Consider the following 19,867-nt stretch of genomic DNA (forward strand, 5'->3'; position numbering starts at 1 on the left):
AACTCTGTCCAGCCTATAGGTCTGAAACCTTCAGAAGGTGTGTGTGTGGATGTGACGGCTTTAATCAGATCATAAATGTGTGAGCCCGGTATAGTGTGTTTATCGACAACAATTTCGCCTTTGTCATTGTAAGAAATAGTGTTTGGCGAACGGTTCAGAGCTGATAGAATGAGTTCTGCATTCCTCCTACTCCTTTTAGATATGTGTGTCAAAACATTCTCTGCGATAAAATCCTTCACCCCTTCAGCGCCATAAGCAAGAGGGGTGTCCACAGGAGGGGTTTGCACCTCTGTGTTAAACTGCTCCGGTAGGGATAAAGACAATACGCTCTTTTCACGGGCCCCTTGTCTCACAAGTGCTAGGTATCTTTGGAGAACATCGCTGTATTTTTTAGCTTTCTCATACACATCTACGTCTGATTCTTGCAACACCTGAAGCATTTCCTTGTCCAAGTCATTCTGAGCCTGCTGTCTGATGTTGCCTGTGTGCTGTGGCGGTTGCTTCAATAAGTCCAACTGATGTTGGGGCACCAAAAACATCTTTTGCACATGTTCCATTTTCACCTGTTTGCTATCAGACTGGTGATGAAAGGGATTGCAGCCCCTAATAACGGCAGTAAAAACCCTCCAGATTGGTTGATTGTTTTTCTCTTTTTCAAAGTTTTTATTTTTTTGTCGGCAATCAGTCTGATTAGAGATTTTTTCTTTTTTAGCTGTTTGTACTGTTGATTGGTCAGTGGAATGTTACCTTGCAATACGTTAAAGGCTATCTCACACAAAGCATTGATGAAATCCAAGTTTGCATTGCTAATAATAACTCTGCGTAGAGCCGGCGGAGACTTGTATATCAACTCCAACAGAGACAGATTCCTCCGCATGCGTGATGACATCCTTTCACCTCTTCACAGTTTTTTGTTTTGGGATATAAACAACCGGACGGTCTGACAGTAAATTTGTTCTGAGTCTTAAATAGTCCGGGGTCTTGGCTTTATAGTCTATTAAAAGATACCCGTATTGTCAAGTCAAACCGAGTAGGAGGTGGAGAGCCTGAGGTAAAAAAGTAAAAGTGATAGACTGGAGGGCGGAACTAATCTTGTGTCTGGGTTTCTGTCTGGGAGGAAAAAGAAGGTGAACTGGGGAACAACAGGAAGTTGCCACTCACGGGAAAACCCAGCATAATTCTTTCAACAAGTTGTCACCAACATGGATAGTGTGTTGAACTGATGTACCTACAAAGCCAGGGAGGCAGCCGGTAAGGAAATGGTTGCTGATTATGTTAAAAGACTGGTTGAAGCGAGTTGCTAAAGAATCGCGGCTGCCGCTAGCTTACATAGCATTAGCATTGTGCCGTGAGTTGGTCGGCTGTTTACGAGCGGCACCATTGTTTATTGTTGGTCTGTGTATGGAAGACTATTAATGCTTGCATATGGTTAAGAGAAGCTGGTTATAAATACTATTGTTACTGCTTAAGTTCAAATGCAGGTTGATCATTTAATTTAGCACTTTAATAGAAAGCAGTATTTTTCAAGTTGTATGTACAATTGTTAGTGAATTACATAATTTGAGCATTTAAAAATACTCAAGTAAATATTGTGCTACAAAGCTTATGTGTTGCATTGATGTGTTTTAAAAAAAAATGTGTTTGGTATTGTTCACAATATTTGTAGATGTGTGATAACAAACATAATTTGTATTTTGGGTTTTGGTTTGTATTTAAAGGTTTTTCACCTATGGCTGACTATGGCCGAAAAGAAGATTAAAGGGAAAAAGGAAAACAAAAGATCTGCCTGGTCATTGAGTGAAACCCAGTTAAACACCTGTGGTAGATGCATCAATCCCTTTCAAGCAGGGAAGCTGCACAAACTTAAAGAGCTTGACAGTGAAAAACCGGGAAATTAAAATCTGGGAGCGATGACCTGGAGTCCTGGGAAAAGGGAATAATTAGTGCAAAGAGAAAATTCGGAGAATCCCTCAAATTGCATGTGCCATTCCCATTAGTAAATAAACCCCAGTTCAAGCCTGAGCATACAAGAATGGCAGACCAAGCTGCTGGGAAGTCAGTTGAACAGCTCAAAGGAGTGAGGACAACAGCTAAGAGATCATTCTCGCGTCTGGTTAATAGCATTACGAGGACGCATGAGGATATGACTGAAGGAGAACTCAAAGACAGTTTCAATAGACTGACAACGGAAGCAGAGAAAGTCATGGAGGCCAATGATGATCTAGAGGCCGGTTTCATTGCAGAGCTAGAGACAAAGCTTGACATAAGTGAAGCAGTTGTGCTGACAGAACAGCAGAAAGTCGACTTAGCAAAGACTGCAAGTGAATGTGAGTTAAAACTGAAGGAAATAAAAACTCTAGTCAGAGAGACTCTCTGGGCCAACTTTGGAAGTGCAGAATTGTCCACAGCACTACAGGCAGCAGAGGCTGAGTGTGAACATGTTGCTGCCATTAAGCCTAACGGTAATTATGAAGTGTATGATCTCGTACTTGGCCACCTGAAAGAACTGGTGGGAGTGGCAAAGGAGAGCTATAGCAAGTGGAAACATTGGATCCCATCGAGTGTCCGGAGGGACCTTCAAAGCAATCTACAGAGGCTGGAACTCTGCATCCCCAGGCTGGTTTCCAGAAAAGCTGACTTTCTGGAGATGAGAATAAAGGAGGACGCTGATCACCTGACGTCATTGCCAGCTACCTCCAGCTGCCCCATGCCAATCATCAAGCTGAAACCAACAGCCCTTCCCAAGTTTCTTGGAAATAAACGAGACTTCCACAGATGGAAGAAGGAATGGGTGGCTCTTCAGGGGCAGGCGGAGCCATCTGGTTCGAAAGAGATCAAAAAGTTTCAGCTACTTGATAGCGTGGATGAGAAAATAACAAGAGAGCTCCGACTCACCACTTATAACACTGCAGATAACATCTTTCGTGTTTTGGAGAATCGGTTTGGCAATCAAACATCAATTGCTATTGAAATAGTGGAGGAATTGCAGAGAATGCCAGCTGTTAAGAGCCACCAGCCAAGAAAAATAGTGGAATTAATTCAAGCTGTGGAGAAGGCGCTTCAAGACCTGGTTGACCTTGGTGACACGGGGGCTATAAAAAACCCATTGGTGACAAAGTCAATCGAAAGTAAACTTCCAGAGACACTCAAAAAGGAGTGGCTTATTTATGTTGCTGACAGTAGGAACGCGGTGACACCAGAAAGACGATTTGATAGTCTCCTGGAATTCCTCAAAGAGCAAGAAACCATATATGAGCAGCTTGATCATCTGAAAGAGGAAGAGCCAAGCAAGAGAGAAAGAGTGGAGCTGAAACATTCCAGAACCAGATTCACCAAATCAGGCAGTGACGAAAGGTGTGTGGTCTGCGGTGATGGAAAGCATAAAAAGAAACTCTACTTCTGCAGGCGGTTTAAAACATTAAAGCTTGCAGCAAAAAAGGCTGCAATTAAGAAACTAGGCGCATGCTGGAGTTGTCTCGAGGTTCATGACAACGGGTCATACTGCAAACCCACTTATCTGTGCAAAAACCCAGACTGCAAAGAAGCGCACGCTGCAGAGCACCATTACTACCTATGCCCAAATGCTGAGGTGAGGAAGGGAAGTGCAGCAGGGAGGCAAAACAGATCTGATCCAGAGGGAGGAAAGGTCAGCAGGAAATGTACGGAGGATCAGGAGGAGTTCCTCAGTAAACTATCACCTGAACTGGCAAGAGAATGCAGGGATGCATTTTCAAACACTGCGTCCAGGGCATGCAGCACCACCAAGGAGCAGCCAAGTCTCCTATTTGAAGGTGGGCTTCGAGAGCTGCCAGTAATCATGATGCTCCTTGAGGTCACAGCTAATGCTGGGCAAAAGATTGGGACATTAATTGACCTGGCTTCTGACACTAACTATATAACCCACAGGACTGCAAGCAGTCTTAACCTAAGAAGTGAAGAAATCACTCTGGTTGTTCATGGAGTAGGGGGAATGAAAACGCATGTGAAAACAAGGCGGTATCTTTTAAAGATCCGAGTCAGAACGCCTAGAGGCACACTTAGGTCACACCAACTGGTCTGCTATGGACTCGACAGCATAGCAGAAGTCCACAAACATGTCACACCGAGTCAGCTACAAAGGTTCTTTCCGGATATACCACTCGACGATCTTGTAAGACCGAAAGACATTCATCTACTCATAAGTCATAAAGAAGGTCGGCTAGCGCCTCAGAGGAGCAGAGTCATTGGTGACCTTGTGTTATGGGATGGGCCACTTGGAAAGACAGTTGGGGGAACTCACCCTGAGCTGTTCGAGGAGCTTACTGTCTCTGCCCACATGTCCAAGACACACTTTGCCAGGTCAATGAGAGCAGCAGCTGTCAAGTATGAGGAGCTAATTGGCGAGGCCTCAGACCAGTCTTCAACAAGTAAGCATGTTCCTGCTAAGCTTCAGAGGTCAAGCACCTCAACCACCAGTCGAGAATTCTTCGAGTGGTGGAAGTGGGATAGTATTGGTGCTGCATGTGAGCCAAAGTGTGGGGGCTGCCGTTGTGGAAATTGCCAGCCAGGTGGGAAAGAGATGACACTGGCCGAGGAGAGAGAGCTTGAAATAATAAGAGAAGGGCTCACCTATGTCACAGGTGATGGCCACAGCGAGGAACCACACTGGCATGCCAAATACCCCTGGGTTGAAGATCCAGCATCCTTACCAGACAACAAAAGAGGAGTCGAAAGCACATTCCTCCGGACAGAGAAGCAATTGGCCAAGGAACCTGAATGGAAAGCCGCTTATGCTGCTCAAGTGCATGACATGGTGGAGCGTGGAGCGGCAGTCAAGTTGTCCAAGGGCATGATCAGTAACTGGGATGGGCCAGTGTGGTACGTGAGTCACCTCATTGCTCCGAATCCCCACTCTGTTACAACTCCAGTCAGGCTTGTGTGGAATAGCAGCCAGAGGTTTAGGGGTGTGAGCTTGAACGACCTGCTAATAAAGGGTCCAGATGTCCTCAACCAGATTCGGGCAGTTCTCCTTAGATTCAGAGGCGGAGTGTATGGCGCCCTTGGTGACATAAAAAAGATGTACAATTCAGTTTGGTTGGAAGACAGAGAGATGCACCTGCATAGATTCCTCTGGCGGGACTCTGAGGATGACGAGCTAGAGGAATATGCAATCACAAGGGTGAATATTGGAGATAAACCGGCAGGATGCATTGCACAGCTGGCAATGCGTGAAACTGCCAGCCTTTCTACCTTTTCCCACCTCAAGGAGGAACGTCAGGTACTCCAGCAAGACAGTTATGTCGATGACATCCTTACCTCTCACAATGACATGAACCAACTAGAAGTCATTACAGAGAACATTGGGCGAATTCTAAAGGCTGGAGGATTTGAGCTGAAGCCTTGGGTCTTATCTGGGCAAAGTGGGAGGAGGAACCGCGAGACAAGGATGAAAACCATAGTCCTACCAAACCAAATGCGTGACGAAGAAAACAAAGCTCTTGGTCTGGGTTATATAGTGGAAGAAGACAAGCTTCATGTCTTGGTAGCAATCAACTTCTCCAAGAAGAAGAAAAAGATGCAAGTTGGCCAAGACCTTGTCCAGGAGCAGATTAAGACCCACACGCCAAACCCGCTGACACGAAGAGAGCTTCTCAGTCAAGTGTCAGGGTTGTATGATCCAGTCGGTTTGGTCACTCCTGCAAAGCAAAAAGGAGCAATCTTAGTTCGCAGAGCATTCCAAGAGACAAAAGTTGAAAGCTGTTTGGTCAAGGACACTTGGGACATGGCGCTCTCAGATGCCCTGAGGGAGGACGCCATTAGGCTTTTTGAGGAGTATGCCCAGCTCAGCAAAGTCACATTTGCCAGGGCGCTAACTCCCCCATGCTTCACCGAAGAACCCTGGGCTATTACCTTCTCTGATGGAAGTGAGCAAGCCTATGGGGCAGTGTTGTACTTAAGGTGGAATTCAGATCAGGGCACAATCATTAGATTGGTGGAGTCCAAAGCTAAGTTAACTCCACTGGACCACAAAGGGGATGTTGTCAAAGCAGAGCTGTGTGGGGCAGTGTTTGCCTCGCGCCTAAAGAAATACTTTGAGGCACAAAGCCGGATTCAGGTTGAGAGGTGGTATCACTTTGTCGACAGCCAAACCGTCATTGGGGCAATACAGCGGGACAGCTATGGTTATCAGACCTTTTTTGCAAATAGGATTGGAGAAATACAGAGCAGCACGAGGATTCAAGATTGGTGGTGGATCCCTGGCCCTCAGAACATTGCGGATGTAGTCACAAGAGGAGCTAGTCCCAGAGATCTAGATGAAGACTCAGAATGGCAAAATGGTCCAAAGTTCTTGAGTTTGCCTGTGAGCGAGTGGCCAGTTAGGTCAGCGAAAGAGTTAGCCGCCACCGCCAAAGAAAACGTCAATAAGCTGCAAAGAAAGGCATTTGTCGCTGCCTTGACAAGGGCCGAGATAAGAGGGCAAGAAGAAAAGCAAAGTCGGGCTGAGGCCCAAAGAGAGCAGCGAAGACCACCTGCAGGGTTAGTCATCAGGAACCTTGTGGATGTCAAGCGGTTCAGTGACCTAACTCGATTGGTTAGATCAGTTGCTTGGACTTGGAGAGCAGCCAGAAAGTTTCTTGGGGGACATCCAGCTGCTAATGACCCAAAGTGGGAGGCAGTTCCGGTGGCAGGAGTAATTTCTGTGAAGGAACGTGGAGATGCCCTAAGAGACATCTTCCTTGCAGCACAAGACAGCACAGTCTTCCCAAGCACTACTACAGATAGACTGGTAGTATACAAAGACCCAAGCTCTGGGCTCTTTGTTTGTGGTGGCCGAGTGCAAGCTTTTAAGAAAGACCAGACGAGTGTTCCCATCTTGGCTTATGATGCTTGGGTGTCTACACTGTTAGCCCGGGAGGCCCACAATGAGAGTCATGAGGGAGTTGCTGGGACCCTGCTCAGAATGAGGAAGAAAGCGTGGGTCGTAAGAGGGAGAAGGATTGCTCAAAAGGTTGTTGATGGTTGTGTGGTTTGCCGGAAAGCAAAAGCACAGAGTTGCCGGCAAATAATGGGCGACTTACCTCCGGAAAGAACTCAACCTGCTTTACCTTTTGAGTTCACAACAGTGGATCTCTTTGGACCCTACCAAGTAAAGGATGACGTCAAGAAAAGACTCATGATAAAGGTTTGGGGGGTTGTATTCTGTTGTATGGCCAGCAGGGCGATTCACACGGAGTTAGTAAACTCCTTGTCGACTGAAGGCTTCTTGATGGCTTACCAGAGATTTACAGCAATTAGAGGACATCCAAGAAAGATCTGGTCAGACCCGGGCACAAATTTCATAGGAGCGAAGTCTGTCTTGAAGGAACTTTACAGATTCTTGGAAAGCCAGAACAAGTTTGTCTTGGAGGAGACTGCGGCAAAGAATGGAACAGAGTGGATGTGGAAAGTTAATCCAGCTGATTCCCCGCATAGGAATGGAGCTGCTGAGGCTGCTGTGCGCATTGTGAAGAGAGCGCTCCAGAGTCTTGGAAGGGACTCTGGGCTAAGTTACAGTGAGTTCCAGACAGCTCTTCTTGTGGCAGCTAACCTTGCAAATGAGCGCCCGATTGATGCCAGAGTACAGAGTCGGGAAGGTTGCATTCATTACCTCACACCCAACAGTCTTTTGCTTGGTCGAGCATCTCAAGACGGGGACTTCAAGATGTTTGACTTTTCCATTTACCCCTATAAGAGACTCCAGGCGATCCAGGCAGAAGTGAGCAAGTTTTGGAGGTCCTGGAGCCAACTTGCTGGCCCTAATTTGTTTGTAAGGAGCAAGTGGCACACTGCACACAGAAATGTCGCTGTTGGAGATGTCGTCTGGTTAAGTGATCAAAATGCGCTGAGAGGACACTATAAGATGGGCATAGTTGTCAGCACTAATCCAGACAAGAAAGGCATTGTGAGGGACGTCAATGTCCGGGTATGCTCAGGTTACAGCGGTTCTGTGGCTAAGTCCTTGAGAGCGGAGGACTTAAGCTCTGGTTCAAAGGGAGCGACTCCGGTGGCTCAAGCTACCATCCTTCATAGAGACGTCAGACGCCTAGTTGTTCTATTACCTGTGGAGGAGCAAAATGGAACCAAGCCGTCCCCATCATGCTTCAATGGGATGAGTTAAACAGCGGTTTGCTTGTGAAGTTGGCGATCTCCCGTGGTCCAAGGGAAGATCGAGTGGGAGGTGTCAAGTCAAACCGAGTAGGAGGTGGAGAGCCTGAGGTAAAAAAGTAAAAGTGATAGACTGGAGGGCGGAACTAATCTTGTGTCTGGGTTTCTGTCTGGGAGGAAAAAGAAGGTGAACTGGGGAACAACAGGAAGTTGCCACTCACGGGAAAACCCAGCATAATTCTTTCAACAAGTTGTCACCAACATGGATAGTGTGTTGAACTGATGTACCTACAAAGCCAGGGAGGCAGCCGGTAAGGAAATGGTTGCTGATTATGTTAAAAGACTGGTTGAAGCGAGTTGCTAAAGAATCGCGGCTGCCGCTAGCTTACATAGCATTAGCATTGTGCCGTGAGTTGGTCGGCTGTTTACGAGCGGCACCATTGTTTATTGTTGGTCTGTGTATGGAAGACTATTAATGCTTGCATATGGTTAAGAGAAGTTGGTTATAAATACTATTGTTACTGCTTAAGTTCAAATGCAGGTTGATCATTTAATTTAGCACTTTAATAGAAAGCAGTATTTTTCAAGTTGTATGTACAATTGTTAGTGAATTACATAATTTGAGCATTTAAAAATACTCAAGTAAATATTGTGCTACAAAGCTTATGTGTTGCATTGATGTGTTTTAAAAAAAAATGTGTTTGGTATTGTTCACAATATTTGTAGATGTGTGATAACAAACATAATTTGTGTTTTGGGTTTTGGTTTGTATTTAAAGGTTTTTCACCTATGGCTGACTATGGCCGAAAAGAAGATTAAAGGGAAAAAGGAAAACAAAAGATCTGCCTGGTCACTGAGTGAAACCCAGTTAAACACCTGTGGTAGATGCATCAATCCCTTTCAAGCAGGGAAGCTGCACAAACTTAAAGAGCTTGACACGTATGTTGCGGATGTGGCATCATTAAACGCTTCTAAAAAATATTTAGTATTGCCGGGAAACATTTGTCTACCTAAAAGCATGATTTGATATTTATCTCTAGGATTTTTAAACAATATTAGGTAGTTAGTGTTCAAGGAAATAGTTCTACTGGATTTTCCTTGAATAAACAAATTCTGAACCAGATATATACAACTCAAATTCCTATGATGCACATACTTTGTGAACACATTTTGTACTTCTAAATTGTTAGCGGCATCGTTCATTACATCGTCTATAATTAACAAATTGTTCTTGTCTATAGGCAGAAGGGTGTCATCAGCCAGAGATTCGGGTATACCGTTAACAAAGTTTATGTCTCTTATCTTAAGAAGTTGGTCATATAAAGGCTGCCAGCATGAGTATATATACACAATGTTATCAATGTTGTGCGAAATAATCCCGGATGCATTTTCAATGACATTTTTGACAAAAAAAGTCTTGCCGCAGTTACTGGGACCGCTGACCACCATGCTGAACGGGTGCTGCAACCTAGCGTCAAACCCCTGATCTAATTTAAAATCCATAAGGCAGGGTTGTGTAGTCTGGGAGCACACGGCGCTTGTTGTAGACAACTTTAAGCCTCTTCTTGCACTTTTGCTGTAACAAAACAAATTTCCCACCTGTGGGACTAATAAAGGCCATCTTATCTTATCTTATCTTATCTTCACAACGGATACATTCTTCAAATGAAGCTTCTTTTTATCGCGTTTGATATTATCAGACACAGCCACTAGGTGTGCATCTGAAACCTGATTGGTTACAAACTTGTGGACTAAACCTTTCAAGGATTCGTGGGTGACAACTTTGGAGTTTTGTGCGTTCAGTGTTACACCTTTACATTTGACCTGTGTTTTGCCCAGCGATGTGTGATACGCGTAGCATTTTGGCCCTCCGGAAACAAATTCTACTATGTGATCCTCCACACCGCCCTCTCCAGAAGCTAATTCGCTGGTGAGATCACCCAGAAAAGGGCCTAGAGGAGGCATCCAGTCGCCAGGGCGTGCTGTGAAAATGACGCTGTCTGTATCACAATACAGCACGCGCTGTTGCAAGTTGTCTAACAAGTCATACAACATGAGTCTGGCGTGTGCAGTGGTCATGGCACCCACAAAGACATTAACGTCCTTGACGCGGGATGCTCTACCATCGGCGTGGCGCCATTGCACCATGGCGACGTCGTCAGAAATGAAACAAAACTGTCGCACGTCGTACTGATCGCTGAACATTAGCTGACTAAACCTGGACGGATCTGTGATGAGCTCAGACGATGCCATGTTTGACCTCATACTGAAACGACCCCATATGGATTTAGCAGCAGCTTGTTGCAGTTTCGAACAGCTTTATTTACACATATTTTGGACGGATCCAGCATTATTCCCTCCTTTTCATAATACTCGGCTATGTACTTTTGCTGTTCTTCAGGGGTTTTCACATGTTCTGGATACCCCGAGGCCTCCTGTTTAAGTTTTAGGAAGGCTTTCACATAGTCTTTAAACAATGTGTCGGTCTTGTTGGGGAAATGCCACACCTCATCAATAGAAACAAGCTTGTATCCTAGCTCTACAGCTTTTTCAAGCTCAAATGAGACCCATGTGCCTTTCAACACCCGTTCACTGTCACTGTGCCCGCATGCAGTGTGCTGGTTCTGGTCTTCAGCGCACATGCTGCAGAGTGGAAACATCAGTTTGCCGTGGCACCTGTAGGGAAGGACGGGGTGAAAAAGCCCTCTTGGTGGCAGTACTGTGCATTTAACAAAGCCGAAATAATTTTCTAGCTTGTCAAAGTTGCTGTGAATGATTTGAGGGTGTCCTACAGGATAATCTTTTTTAGATTGCACCGTGGGGTAGAGACTGGTGAAGTCGTAGTAAAATATTTTTTCATCACACGCAACCTTGTGGTACAGTTTTATAGCATTTGTGCGACCGCCAAAAAGGGCATCTCGGGGGTTCAGGCGTTCTGGCTTACTGTATGTATGCATGAAAGCCACAACTGCAGGGTCTGTCTGCTTCAAGGCAGCCCATTCGCACTCCCACATCACAACAACGCTCAAGCTGTATTGTGATTTCAGTGCATCCACTTTGTCACAAAACATACGATGCAGCCGTCCGTAGGACGTTTTGCTGACAGGATTTACTTCACTCTCGGGGTAGCATTTAACACATCCGTGGTGAAAACATCCTGCAAATTCGTAAGCCGTGTGAGTTGCGGGGTCAAAGCCGTCCAGAAAATACGGCCCAACCCTCTGTTCACCTCCTCTGAGAGCGTGTTTTATCACTGTGCTGGTGGTGTGGGACACATATTGAAGCCATTCAATAGAGACGTTTGAAAACGTCTTATTCTGCTCAATGTATGCACCATCATACGTGAGAGCGAGCGTGTCTCTAGGCAGAAACAGTGTTTTATACACACCCATACTGAATGCAGCCAGGGTTGTGTGCATGAATGGATCAACTTGTGTACAACCCAACAGAGTGTCACGATATATGGTGCATGCTTTACGCAGGACATCAACATCGTTAACACAGTAGCGCCTGAGTTCAGCCTGAAAATCAAAGGTGTTCTGTAAGGCAGTCTGGTACCATTCCATGAAGCTCGCCTTACCACTTTCAGACATGCGCTCATAACCATAGAAGGAGGGATCCGGGTATGGACCGACATAATACTCATTATCCCTAGTGTTGAATCTGTGTGGGAAATGGCCCTTCTGCAGGTCTTGAAAACCTAAAGCAGAGGGTATTTTGGCAAGACCCATGGGCAAAAAGCTGAACGAATCAATCCATCGCTGGTCATACTCCTTGTCATGCATCAAAATCACACGGCTCCCTCTCATTGTGACGGTAGGTGTTATACATTGCTTGACCATGTACTCCAGAAGTATATAGTTGTCAAAGCCTGAGGCATTATGGGCTATGAATGTGTACCCACGAAACCTCGGGCGTCTGTAATGCTGCACAAACGCAGCCACACATTTTAATGTATTATATGTGAACTTGTTACCCTTCAGATCAGACGCACACACAAAGTTGGCCTCATGTTTACCGTTGTGATACCGTGTCTCAAAATCATATAAAATATATTTATCACAAGGCTTCTGTTGTTCAACAGGCTGTATGAAACACTGATGCTCAGAGTCCCCGGCTAATTTAGGCTCGCGGCAGTGCTCACATTTAGGCTGGACACATCTGTGTGGTGATTTCTTTGATTTTTTATATGTGACACCGCAACTCATGCAATGCTTCATATTGTCACACGGGACCATGTTGTGTTTCATTTCTGGTAATTTGTGTTGTTGGTAACAGTGTTGTGATTTGCAGATGCGGTTACAGTCACTGCATTTCACGGTGGGACCTCTGTGGTGGTGACAGAGTGTGAAACATACGTTGCATCTATGTTTACAGCTGTGATAGAGCGGTGATTCATATGTATTGTAACAAAAATTACACACATAGGCTGACCCTAGAAAAGCTGTGGGCTTTTCAATCAGGTGATAGTGTTCATTGTGTAGGTACAGCATTACAGTGTTTGGATTTGGCTCATCATGTGTGAAAAAAGTATGCAGACGTTTACGCCCTGCTGCGTGATAATAGATTACTATCTTAACGTTTAGGTGTTTCTCAAATTTGCAGACATCAGAGAATGATACTGTCTGTGTGTCGCATAGACCAACTTGAGCATGTAACTGTTTAGCAGTAGCATATTTTTCATGCTCTGGGACTGTTGGGTTTAATGATTGTGCTATGCAAAGGGAGAAGCACAGATTGTTGTGCGTATTGTTTGGTGTATACAAATGTTTACCCTTCTTTGAGAGAATCTCATCATAAGGGATGTTTGCCAGTTTTAAGCAAGCACCTCCGCCACCGCTACTGTTTTGTGCAACTGTGACAATAAACTCTAATTCATCATCACCGATAGATTCGTCGTTACTTTGCATAACTTGTGCTATTTGGTCGAGAAACAGGTCAGGGTCATACTGATCATCAGGATTTAAAACAGCTTGAACATCAGAAGCCAGCGAGGGCCCACGCAGGACCACATTTAGAACACAACCCTGCTGAGATCCAGCCACTGCTCTATCTATCACATTAGCTAGGCAGCTTCTAACTCTTTCTGGCACTTGTTCTGGATCATCAAGACTTATGTCCCTAAAATCAAGGCGCTCGCGCAATTCTCGGGCGTTGAAATTAGGTATCTCTCTGATGCTAAGCTGACTGTGACTGCCAGACCCAGACTGAACAATGGGTTCAACTACTGCAGCATGTGTTTGTGTATGGTTAACACTTGAGGAATTTCCATTGTTTGAGGGGCTGTGTGGTGATGAGTCAGCAACAGCAGCAGCAACAGATACAGTAGCATCAGCCCCCTGATAAGCATGTGCTCTGGGTGCACCAACCCGTTCAGGGGTGAAAGAAGGCTCAGTAATAAGACATTCATCGGTATCCTGAGTAACAATAGTCCCTACAACAGTAACATTCGTGGCTGCAGGAAAATCCGTCTGTGTTTCGGATGCATCATCAGCAATAGGTTCAGAATGAGTTGGACAAGGACGCTCATTAGACACACCGCTGCGTGCTGCAGCGAGACTACTAAGTGTTGCATGCAAAACTTGACAATTGCTTACTAATTGCGCAGTCGCGTGGTTAAAAGCCTCAAAGTCGAACCATTTAGCCCTAGCGGAGGTACCATCATTGTGCTTGAATAATTTACAGGGTGGGTCCATGATGTGGATTTTAAAAGTCACCTATTTAGAATGGTGGTATTAATGAGACGTAATAAACCTGAGGTCTCGTTTATTGCCTGGTGGCTACTTGTTAGAACCCGTGCTATTTCTTGCAAGTTGCCCTGTGCTGCTTCTCGATCTTGGTTAACTTTAGCTACTATTTCTTGCAAGTTCAGATGTATTGCTTGTTGTTGCTGGTTAAGTTTAGCCTCTATTTCTCGTTGATGTTGACTAAGTTTAGCATCGATCAAAGATAATATATCATTTTTTGAAGCATAATGGCTCTGTTCAAAAGTAGAGGGTATTGCTGCATTTAAGTATGCATCATATGCCTGCGATATTTGTGAGTCTGTTATGCAACCTTCTTCAAAACCTATGTCTGAATCACGGTTGTTTCTGAGACATTCTGGAGTGGCGGGTATGTCATTTATGTTGAAATCTGATAGGCTGTACTCGAAAACATCACTGAAATCACTAGGCAGACACTCACTCGCTGGTATGTGTGGTCCGGTGATGAAGAATTCTTCCGATTCTCCGACGTTGCCCAAAGATTGTGGTTTTTCTTGTTGTTCTGGGAGTTCAATATCACGTAAATATTCCAAAAACGTTAAGGGGTCTTCAAGGGATCCGTAGTGGTAAGGGGTTGTGTGATCGCTGTGGAGATAGACGGGTGTTAGAAATATATATGGTGTATCATTTCAAAAGCAGGATGTGTTTGGCTCTTTTGATTTATTTATGCCTATACTCACACTTTGTTCTGTGTTATTCCGGATGGCCCCTCTTCTTGACACACTGTGTACTCTGTCTCAGGCCTGGTGTATTAGAACATTTGTAAATATTTAAAACCTTTTTCCTTTAAATTGTGTGTTATGTATAGAGACTTGTATACATACCTAGCGTAAGGCTTGGTCTTATTGCCCCCGCTTCTGTAGGTTTTTCTGGACAACTTATTGAACCTGTACCCGGGGGATAAGCACTGTTAATACAAGGTTTAAACAGAACACATGCGCACACACATATTTAAAACATGTGTAACACTATATTTACCTTGTGTTTTTTAGAGGTGTTGTTTGCCCTATATAGCTTTGTGATCCTGTAGAAAGAATGAGAAATACACATTTAAATGTTACTATGTGTGAAACAGGTAAGATTACTTCTAAACAATGAGGCACAAGCTGTTTTGTGTGAGAAGAAGAAATACAAACCTTGTGTATGTGCCGCGTGGGATGTCCCAGTGTGCCATGTTCCTAAAAATCAGGCTTTTGTTTAGAAGAGAAAACATTTTGAATATTTTTTGATATACAGTTGTATAAATTTAAGAATCCGTTATAGTCTTGTTTTACCTACCATATATGCTGTCCATGTTGAAAAGAAGGCTCTTAGGTTTGTTGTCCGTGCTGTGAACAAAGTGTTATGCTCTCAATGGCCGATGTAAAGGGTTAGTGTGGCTGATCAGGGGATTTTTATATAGGTGTGGTTTGTTTCAGCTGGCCTCTGAGATACAGAGATAAATGTGTAAGCAACAGGTGAAAACCTGTTTGAATGGTCAGTGGCAAGATGAAAAAACTTTTGGTGGCTCCGATGGACCTGGCTACGCCGGACCTCTGACATAACATAAAGGAGACTGTTTGTATTGAAAACTATGACAGTACATTTGAGATGCTCTTGATAAGGATGACCTCTTCTGCTGCCTGTAGGGGGTCTAACTGTAACCCCCCTCTGTCTAACTGTTGCAGAGTTAAGAATCTGAAGTATCAGAGCAGGAATGCCTGCTGTTTGTGGTATTCTGTTTGAAACTATTACCCCCTGTGTGTTTCAGAGCGCTAAAGAAAAAAGCAAAATGCTCCTAAAAACAGTTACATTAAATGCTGCGTGTGAATGTGTGTTTTTTAGAAGGTGGAAAAAACTTTCTGTTTAAAAACTATTAGCCTCTGTGTGTTTCAGAGCCCTAAAGAAAAATACCATAAACTAGTTAAATCATCTATGTCTAAATAACAGAACTCTGAGACCTATACAATCCTTTAAAAAAGAGTTTAATTAAAACACATAATGGTTTCATTAAATAAAACGCTATTAAACACATGTAAACTCATATGACCTCTGAACTCACAAGTCCGTTCACGCGCAAAGTCTGTTCGCGCGCACACATGAACGCGGAGGGGGATAGGGGAGGGGGGTGTGGGGGTAGGGGGGGGGCAAAAATGCTGCAGGTATATTACTACTTCCATCCTTTCTATTCTGCTCACTTGTTCAAATCTTCTACTCGGCCACCTCCAGGTCGCCTCCTGTCTTTGTGTCATGTCTCCATCATCACAGCCTCACTAGGCTGTAAAGCTTCATATTGACTTTAGCTGCTGTCCTCCTGTCACAGATCACACCTGATACATGTGTGCACCCACTCCATCCTGCCTGTACTGTCACCTCTGTGTTTGAACCTGATCTGGAGACAGTGAGAACCAATAACTGAGGGCAAAATAAGGACACTGGAACTAAAAGCATCTACAGGGACGACTTTATGTTAAAAACACCAAACCATGAAGCACTGGTGCAGCTGACTCACACAGACTCTCCTCCACACTGTCCTCAGTTATAAAGTGCTTTACAAACCCAAACATTATGACTAACAGCTGGATTTTCTTGTTTCAGTTCAGCGAACTAACAATGAGCCAACAAGGCCTCACGTAACATCAGTCAGTGAGAGTTTCACTGTTTCAGCAGCTCTGTTCACTCACACTTATTAATATTAATGCTCATTACAAATGTTACAGCAGCTGTTTATTTAGAGATACGTGGTCCTCACAGGACAGCCATTACAAACATATGATTTTATAGAATATGATGCATTACTGCAGATTCAACACAATATAAAGTATTTGTGGGGTGGCTGTAGCTCAGGTGGCAGAGCAGGTCAGCCACTAATCAGAAGGTTGGTGGTTCGATCCCAGGCTGCCTCCTGGCTGCATGCCAAATATCCTTGGGCAAGATATTAACCCCATGTTTGCCTACTGGTGGTGGTCAGAGGGCCCGGTGGCGCCACTGTCCGGCAGCCTCGCCTCTGTCAGTGTGCCCCAGGGCAGTTGTGGCTACAATGTAGCTTGCCATTGCCAGTGTGTGAATGTGTGTGTAAATGGGTGAATGACTGAATGTAGTGTAAAGCGCTATACAAATGCAGGCCATTTACCATTTACCAAATGAGCTCAGCTTTAAACATGTGCAGCAGTAATATTGATCCATAGACACTGATGGGAACATTTTTCTGCACAATAAGTACTTTGACTTTTCAGACTTTATGTCCAATTTGCCAGTACTGCAGTTTTGTGTGTAGTGAGGTGTTTTCATGGTGTTTTATTGGTGCTTTTACTAAAGGAAGGCTTCTATCAAATTCTTCCAAATGTTGTCAAACTGAGCTGTGTGATGAAGTGAATGTGACAGAAACACTCAGACTGTGTTTCTCTGCTTCATCAAGTCAAATCTGCTCCTCAGAGACTGAATAAAGTCCTGTCCCACTAACAGCAGCTCCAACAGTCTGTTCACTACTTTCTTCCTGTCAGTCTTCATCTTTCTGCTGCGTCTCCTCTTCACACTGACCACTTTCTATCTAACAGTGAGCTCCCAGTGAAGCAGCAGCATTCAGCCTGTTAGAGTCAACACAAATGTCTCCATCCAAGCTCATGTTGTGCTTTGTTGTCCTCTCAGTCCCCCAGGTGGAGGTGGATTCAGGGGTGGAGTCTGTCCAGCTGCCCTTCAACACCGCACTTCACCTGCCTGAAGACGCTAAAGTGGAGTGGAAGGATGATTACAACATAGGCATATTTTCTGTCAACAGGAAGGTCCACGTGTATGAGAACGGCTCTGACCAGCCTGAAGAACAGCACCAGGTTTACAGAGACCGAACGAAGATGAATGAAGACCTGCTGAAAACTGGAGACCTCAGTCTGACCCTGAAATACCCCACAGATGGAGACAACTCCACCTACACCTGCACCGTCTACAGCAGGGAGGGAAACATCCTGCTGAAGAGAAAGGTGGAGCTGAAAGTCAGAGGTCAGTGCTGTAGATACAGGTCAAAGGTCAGAGGTCATGTAGGAGTTTATTCTCTAAAAGCTTTTAGTTTGAATCTATTTTCAGTTCATTCAAATAATATAAACTCTTTGATGTTTGTTTTTTTTACACTAGTTTTTATTAGTAGTTTTCTCACAGTTTCAACACAGACATGTACTACATTTCAAGAGAAATAAACAAACAAGCACAGAGTCAAAACAAACAGAACTAAACCGAACAAGATGTGGGTGCCATTTATAATCAACCACCATACGCATACCTGCCTTTACTCCGCAGCATACATACTCCAGCTTGTATACATACTTTTTATATATGCATGCATATATGGATATACAAAGTTATAGACAAAAACCTTAAATGTTTTGTTCATTCATTAATTTTCCTTGGTGCCATATAATGTCCACTTCTCCCACTTAGCAACAAAGATTTCTTCCTTTAATCTGAGAATGTAAGTCATTTTTTCCATTGCATAGATTTCCCTAACAACATTTAACCAGTCTTTTGAAGAAGGTGGATCCAGTTTGTACCAGTTTCTTGTTATAGCTTTCTTTGCAGCTATCAATAGGATTTTTGTCAAATATAAGTCCTCATACATAACATACTTTCTTATATTCCCAAGATATACAGTTTTAAAATTGTATGGTAATTGATAGTCCAAGATATCACTGTGATGTATGCGACACACACACACACACACACACACACACACACACCGTTTTTGCTCACGATCACGTTTTTTATTTATAATAACAATGCGCCGTGACAGCTCGTTCCGGTCCAGCCAGCCTCCCGCTCGACTCTGCATGGCAAACTGTCTTGAGTCTGCTTACTTTTAATTTTTGGTGTAATAAAGAATCGAGTAAGATGTTTCCATCCAAATTCTCTCCAGCATCTTGAGTTAGTCGTTGTGTTCTGGGTTTCACACACATATCTACCCAGTCCTCAGTTGAGATATCAGTCTTTATTTCCTGCTCCCATTTCTTTTTTATGTATTCAGTTGATGTTGCTGTGTTCTCTCTTAGGTTTTTATATAGTAGAGAAATTTCCTTGAATTGGAGGCCCCTGTATGATTTAATTACGCAATCAAGCACGCCATAAGACGTACGTGAACTTAGTACTTCCTTTGAAAAGTAGTCTCTGAGTTGCAGGTACCTGTAAAAATCTGTTTTTACAGGTACCTGTAATCTGTACCGATCTTTTAAATCTTGGAAACTCTTGGAAAATCAAATGGCCATCTTTCATTATTGTACAAATCGCTGTTATTCCTTTTTGTTCCTACTTCCTGAATCCTGAGTCGTGTGCACTTGGTATAACACCAACATCATAGGCAGCCCAGTTTAACATCTTAACCTCCCTTTCCAACTTACTTTAACTAGGCCAAACCATATCTCTAGAGTGTGGGATGTTATAGGATCAAGGAAATGCTGTAAAGTTTTCTTAAGTTGCTCATTTCAAAGAAAAGTCTAGACTGGGACATCCTGTACTTTTATTTCAATGTCTTTCCATTTAGCATTAAAGTTCTGATCACACCACTTTATCGCTGGTCTGGTTTGGGCCACATGGTAATAATCTTTTAGATTAGGGAGTCCCACACCACCTTGCTTCCTAGATAGTTGTAATGTTGTATATTTTATTCTAGGCCTTTTACCATTTCATACAAATCTAGAGATGAGCCTATCCCAGTCCTTGAATTTTTCCACTGGGATCTTAACTGGCAGGGATTGGAAAAGGTACAATAGCCGTAGGAGGATACTCATTTTAATTGTTGTGATTCTTGCACTAAAGTCTAGTGTAAGAGTTGACCATCAGTTTAGATCGTGTTTAATCTGAGTGGTCAGTCCATCATAATTTATTTTTAAAAAGGTCACTCAATTGTTTAGTCACAGTTACACCCAGGTATTTTATTTGTTTTGCAGTCCAGTTCAGTTTAAACTTATTTTTAACCTCTTTGGACGGCAAATAATTGAAAGCCAGTATCTGAGTTT

At 43.8% G+C, this 19,867-nt stretch overlaps 1 protein-coding gene and 1 long non-coding RNA gene across 3 annotated transcripts; one reads left to right on the forward strand and one right to left on the reverse strand.

Annotated features, from left to right (window-relative positions):
* The first annotated feature begins 1,017 nt into the window (after positions 1–1,017).
* Positions 1,018–8,973, forward strand: LOC106097634 (uncharacterized). 2 transcript variants are annotated; one of them, XM_025907035.1, is made up of 3 exons: positions 1,018–1,251; positions 1,719–8,435; positions 8,903–8,973. In XM_025907035.1, the coding sequence occupies exon 2, from the start codon at positions 2,033–2,035 to the stop codon at positions 8,135–8,137; it is 6,105 nt and encodes a 2,034-aa protein (XP_025762820.1). In that variant the 5' UTR covers positions 1,018–1,251; positions 1,719–2,032; the 3' UTR covers positions 8,138–8,435; positions 8,903–8,973. The 2 variants fall into 2 exon arrangements, with proteins under 2 accessions (XP_025762820.1, XP_025762819.1); XM_025907034.1 differs by having other exon boundaries at positions 1,018–8,435.
* Positions 8,974–14,009: 5,036 nt separating this feature from the next.
* On the reverse strand, positions 14,010–15,300 carry LOC109200365 (uncharacterized). Its single transcript, XR_002060540.2, has 4 exons — positions 14,868–15,300; positions 14,714–14,776; positions 14,570–14,632; positions 14,010–14,474 (listed from the first exon to the last, which is right to left on the reverse strand). It is a non-coding gene; the product is annotated as an uncharacterized LOC109200365 (long non-coding RNA).
* Positions 15,301–19,867: the final 4,567 nt, after the last annotated feature.

This window comes from Oreochromis niloticus, linkage group LG5, assembly GCF_001858045.2.
Source record: "Oreochromis niloticus isolate F11D_XX linkage group LG5, O_niloticus_UMD_NMBU, whole genome shotgun sequence".
In the NCBI taxonomy this organism is placed as follows: domain Eukaryota; kingdom Metazoa; phylum Chordata; class Actinopteri; order Cichliformes; family Cichlidae; genus Oreochromis; species Oreochromis niloticus.